The sequence below is a fragment of the Protobothrops mucrosquamatus genome, unplaced genomic scaffold, assembly GCF_001527695.2.
Source record: "Protobothrops mucrosquamatus isolate PMUCROS unplaced genomic scaffold, P.Mucros_1.0 scaffold7, whole genome shotgun sequence".
NCBI classification, from domain to species: domain Eukaryota; kingdom Metazoa; phylum Chordata; class Lepidosauria; order Squamata; family Viperidae; genus Protobothrops; species Protobothrops mucrosquamatus.
The window spans coordinates 864674-870792 of NW_015386394.1; the positions used below are offsets into that span (position 1 = coordinate 864674).

At 32.3% G+C, this 6119-nt stretch overlaps 1 protein-coding gene across 1 annotated transcript; it reads right to left on the reverse strand.

Annotated features, from left to right (window-relative positions):
- Positions 1 to 2252: 2252 nt before the first annotated feature.
- On the reverse strand, positions 2253 to 3242 carry LOC107282349 (olfactory receptor 1361-like). Its single transcript, XM_015810120.1, has one exon. It carries the CDS (start codon positions 3240 to 3242, stop codon positions 2253 to 2255), a length of 990 nt encoding a protein of 329 aa, XP_015665606.1.
- Between the last annotated feature and the right edge of the window lie 2877 nt (positions 3243 to 6119).

A 6119-nucleotide genomic window follows, 5' to 3' on the forward strand; every position in this document is an offset into this window, starting at 1 on the left:
AGCTTAAGACAGTCTTATCTAAAATAGCAGTGGGCTACATAGTTGATAAATAAAAAAATCTCCAGAAAAAGAAGTGTTTTGCACTATTTAAAGCTTAATTATTTGCCCTGTTACAAAATGTAAAATATATGGTAATAATGTCAATAATCCTTGTATTTCTAATAAAATAATGATTTTCACTCCAGTGAGTAAGAGAAAATCTGTGCTTTATTACAAAATATAAAGTGTTTGGAGCAAGCAATATCATTTAATCATATTAGACAATAGAAAAATCACCTGAATTGATAGAGCCACCCATGATACAGAGGCAGGCAGTATAGTGTGACAATGCCCAGTTACGAAGAAGAAACACAGTACAAACACGAGAAACACAGTACGAACACGAGAAATTGAAACACAAGAAATTGAATCACGAGCCTGAGTAAGCAATGAGCCCTCAGTGCATCACCTTATAAGATTTACAGGAACAATTCAATGAAAAACCTACAAAAGTAGCTTTTCCAAACAATAAGGGAGCATAGATAGTTCAGAAATATGGTTTTCAAAGTTGAAAGAAAGCTAAAAAAAATGTTATGCAAACCATAGTTTATCATACATGGGAAGAAACCCAAATATTCTTGTTATTTTTTTCAAGAGTATAAGATTCTTCAACTATTATGTAAAAACATAAGAAACCTGCCTCAAAAATTATTCTTTGTACTGGTAATATCTCACAAATATTTTTACACTGATAATATCTTCCTTTGCTTCGAGCAGGATATATAAAGATTTAGAATGAAATAGAGGCAGGTATAGGTTTATGCAGTTATCAACTGTACATGACATTTATTATTTTCTACACGACACTACTATTTTTCTGTTTTAAAAAAACAGATAAAACAGAACATTCCTATTTAAATTGAAGACATTGATGTTTCCTAGATAAAATTCTTGGACAGAAAAAAATAACAAAATAACAATGAATGGATTTCTGAATGAGATTTTTCCTTACAATAAGTCAGGGGAAAGTTACATTGATTTGATCAAATATTTAAATCAGATACTAACAAATCTGTCTGATAAGAAATATAATCTATCCAATTCAATTTCATTTGTTATAGCTATACTGAGAAAAATCTAGGATTATTGCAGATGCCTTTTATATTACTTGTTAAGGCAATGAGGGTCAGTTATATTAGGACACAATTTAGCAGAGTCTCCAAAGCTTATATAATCTTCAGAGCTTGGTCAAACAAACATGGGCATGCTAGGTAACATGCAAGGACAAGACCCCAAACATACAAATGGGGTTACATTTATCACAGGACTGCAAGGAAATACAAATGTATGAATACATGATTGGTTACAAAGCATTGTCATAGGGGATAAGCACTTTGTCCAAATAATACATGTGCAGTACATACTCAAAAAATTTCCGCTAACTAAATAAATTAAACTTTTTAAAATATATTTTGTCAAACTTTGGTTATTAAGCAACAGCTATTATATTTAATTTCTTCCACAGTTTTTTCATTGTTCTGGAACAAAACTCATATGGGTTTCACAATATTTTTTACTATTTACAGTCCTATCACAAAATATTTTGACCACTAAAGTAGGTTTATCTATATAAAAACAATATTTTCAGCATATATAACAATAGAACAAAATAAATCAAAATAAATAACCATAGTAAACCATATAATAGTTTTCCTTTTTTTCAATAATTTTATTAAAATTATATTAAACAGATAAAACTAAGAACAAAGAAAACTACTATAAATATATGTAATTTGGATTTTTTTCTATTTTAGTTTTCTGTTTGTTTGCTTGTTTAAAAAAAGAAAAATCCATAAAAAGTAAGACAATTTTCAGATGCAATTTGAACACAACTTCAGTGACTACGGTAATTTATTTTAAGGTTATATGAAAAATCTACAGAAAGTCCAGGTAAGAGAACACATTAAATATTGTAGAAAAAAACTATGCAAAGAAATATCTAAATTCTGCTAAAACAAATCAACCATTTTTAAATATGTTTTAAACTAAATCATTGAAAATAATGCCCATACAATAAGAAAGAGGTAGACCAAGTTCAGATAAAGCTGGAGAAGATGAAAAGTCAGTTGCATTTGCCAATTGAAAAATCACTTGCAGAAGCCAATTAAACTCTGTTTTAACCATGGTACTAACTCAAATTCTCAGGCAATACTAATGAACAGAATAGCACTTTATTACTGACAACTGATTGTCATGTTTTTGTTAAAATTTGATTACCAAAGAATTGAGAAACAAATGCCAGTCTCAAGTGACAAACGATAAAAAATCATCATTTTATCCAAATGTCGTCTTAATGCTTTATGAACTTCTTTGTTTCTCAAAGTGTAGATAAGAGGGTTAACTAAAGGAGTCATGACTGTGTAAAAAATGGAAATTATTTTATTGAGGTATCTTAGGGTGGGAGTGTCTGGTAATGCATAGGCAATGAATAATGTGCCATAAAAGAGGCAAACTACCACAAGATGAGATGAACAGGTTGAAAAGGCTTTATGCCTTCCTTTGGTGGATTTGATATTTATGATGGTGATGATTATGCAAATGTAAGAAGTGAGGGTCAACAGGAATGGAGGAATAGTGAAAACAATGGTCATGCAAAAAGTAAAGCGTTCAAAGAGACTTGTGTCACTACAGGAGAGTTTCATCAATGGATATAAATCACAAAAGTAATGATCTATGATATTAGGCCCACAAAAGGTTAATTGAGCCACAACAGTTACAAGAATGACATTAAATATCAAACTGTTTATGCCTATTGCAACCATGAGTTGGAAACAGAATCTGCTGTTCATAATAGAAGCATACTGTAAAGGTCTACAAATTGCCAAATAGCGATCGTAAGACATTGCAGCTAAAAGGTATGTTTCTATCGATGCACAAATGCAGAAGAAATGATATTGGGCGAGGCATCCATTCACACTAATAGTTCTCTTTCCAGTCAGCAAGTTGGCCAACATTTTGGGCAAGAAATTAAAGCTGTAGCAAGTATCCAGGCAAGACAAATTTGACAGAAAGAAATACATTGGGGTGTGAAGATGTTGATCAGCCACAACTAGCAGAAATATGAGGAGGTTCCCAAATATTGTCATCAGATAAATCACCAAGAAGAACCAGAAAAGGAAAGGTTGCATCTCAGGGAGATTCCCAAAACCAAGAAGGATAAATTCTCTGATACTTGATTGGTTTTCTTTTTCTATCTCCAGCATTTCAATTTAATGAAATGTCACATAAGTTCTAGAATATATAACAAGAAGAGGACAAGTTTAAATGTGAAAGTATAAACTGCCCCTTCCATTCAAGTATTCAATAATAGGGAAAGGAGAAGAATATCCTGAGAATGTACTGTAGGTGGCCGATGTTCACCATTATGCTCATCAGAGAAAAGGAAAATTTGCTCTGCTCAGTATGATGTGCCTAAAAGGAGGAAAGTTACTCTTTGTTCTCATACCTGCTATGTGGTGGGGATGAGGCACTCGAGTTATATTACAATATATAAGTTATACACATTTCTATTTTCTTCTCCCTCGTATCAATTTCTTATTGTTTTCCATATGTTTCTAAATGAAATAGGTATCTGTGCTTTCAGTTTTTTGGAAATGGTTTGCCCTTGCCTTCTTCCTAGGGCTGAAAGAAAACAACTGGGTCAGGTTCACCCAGTTTGCTTTGTGCCTAAGGCAGAACTAGAACTCAAAGTCAATTCACATTCACAAGTTCTAGTCTGATACCTTAACCACTACACCAAACTGACTCTCTTAAGTGAAACAGGTAAAGCTACAATATTAGATCACTTTCCTTGAAAACTATGTAAAATGCTCAAAAGTAACTGATAGCTAATTATGTACAAACTGACTATGTTTATATATCTGGTTGTCTCTCCATATCCCACTCTGCATTCTTTGTTTTAAATAAACCTTTTTGAAAATGAAATTGCTTATGGAATCAATCAGAAGATAAATAATTGATGAGGACAATACACGAGGAAAGATGAGTCTTAATCTTAACACATTCTTGTACAAGATATGTTATCAATCAGTCTGGAACATTGAACACACTGTGATTATATTTATTTGATTGTATAAGTTTGAAATCCAATGCAGCACAGTCACAGTTCTTGTGAAATCAGGAGTGAAATAATGTTGGCTTCCACATATTTTTATCTCAAAATATAAAATATAGAACATTAATATATTGAAAAGTTTATTAAGTAGTCATGCATATTAATATTGGAGTCACTAGATTACAATATATTATTCTGGATCTTGAAATGAAAATCACTAAGTACACACAGTACTATTTATTTTTCTAGTACTCTAAACTGCATCCTCACAATTTCTCATAGTTTATGTAAACAGTGGTCCTGAGAAGCAAATATATTGTTTCATGAAGAAGAAATGTATTCCTTAGACAGGATTAAATTAACCTCTAAGACTGTGTTTTTCAATAAAATCAAGCATGCACACTAAAATATATTCTAAGTCATCTGTGACATAATGAAATACCTCTTTGCAAGCATCCAGATGTTCAATTGAGTAACTCACAGAAGCTATATTGATAGGAGTAAACTATAAATTATGCTTTGTGATCTACATACACTAGGTTCTCAGATTAGTTTGAACCAAAAACGACATCATGTTATCATTTACTATATTCTATGAAGTTAGTCAATATTTTAATGTAAAAGAATATCAGAAAAAAGAACATTCTTCTCCTATGAGACTTTATGAACTGGACATTTATCTTCGGCAAGATAAATGTACTTACCCTCTAGGTAAGATGGAATATTTTGTGCTTTTTTAAAAAAAATATGCAATAGTTAATCCCAGGAGAGTCATTTCTACTTTTCTGATGCAATTCATTTATACATCCCCAAAGACTGTTGTGTTGTTCAAAACTTGCTAATTCTGAAGACTAATTAACTCATTTGTGGTACAACTTGGGCAATGTATCCTAAGAATCCATAAGGCCATATTCATGCTTTATAATGACCTATTCTGTATCTTCTATTGTTAGCATGCTGAACATCCTGTTTATCCCTAACCATGGGAAAAGCAAGATTGAAGAGACTAAATTGCCTTCAAGGGTCAGGAGCAAAAATTATCTTTGCTCCAGATTCCCTATAATGCCAAGCATTATATCTTATTTTTTTCTCAGAATATTCTGTGATTTCAAAATTTCACTATTTTCTGTTTCAATATTCACTTAAATCTTGAATATAGTAATAGTGAGGCATGATGACCAGGGAGAGGATCTCTGAGTTCTATGCCCTAATGATAATAATGATGATTCTAAATTTACACATCCTGAGGTTCATCACTAGGAATCTTTAAATAGTCTTGCAAAAGGTCAAAAACTTATGTCTCAGAAAAAAGATAAGACAAATTACCTCTGCATTCACATTCTATTAGATTGCCTCTGCACGGTCCTATAATTCCCCTATTCTGGGAATCATAGTTCTTACCTGGAATTAAATCTTTTGAGAGATGTGCTTTTGATTTGTACTGCCAACAGTATCTGTATAAAATAAATGAACTGCAGGAGATGTATGCTTTGTCATTTTTGGTAATTTTGATGTGTCATTTTTGGTAACTTTGGTGTGCATCATTAAGCATTAGCTTTTTGGTAAATTTAGTGTGACTCGTTAAGTTATAATAAATGAACTGGGAGATGTATCCCACAAGTTTTACCTGCTTTAAGAGATAAATGTGTACAGGGCATTTCCCTGAAGAATATAAACAAAGGTTTATTTGTTTATTTATTTATTTATTTATTTATTTATTTATTTATTTTATTAAACTTATATGCCGCCCTTCTCCCAACAGGACTCAGGGCGGCTTACAGCATATTAAAACGGTACAAACACTATCCCCAATAAAAACCAATTAAATAAAAACAAATATTTACCGCTGTGTTACCATTAAGATTCTAATTAAAATTGTCCCTATTTAAAATTCTCCCTAGGCCAGACCCGCTTGCTGAAAAAGCCATGTCTTGAGGGCGCGGCGAAAAGATAGGAGATCCGGAATCGTCCGGATCTCGGGGGGTAGTTCGTTCCAGAGGGTGGGGGCACCCACAGAGAAGGCCCT

Coding starts and splice junctions, on each gene's coding strand:
- LOC107282349 (XM_015810120.1), bottom strand. CDS start 3,242: ATGCTGGAGATAGAAAAAGAAAACCAATCAAGTATCAGAGAATTTATC.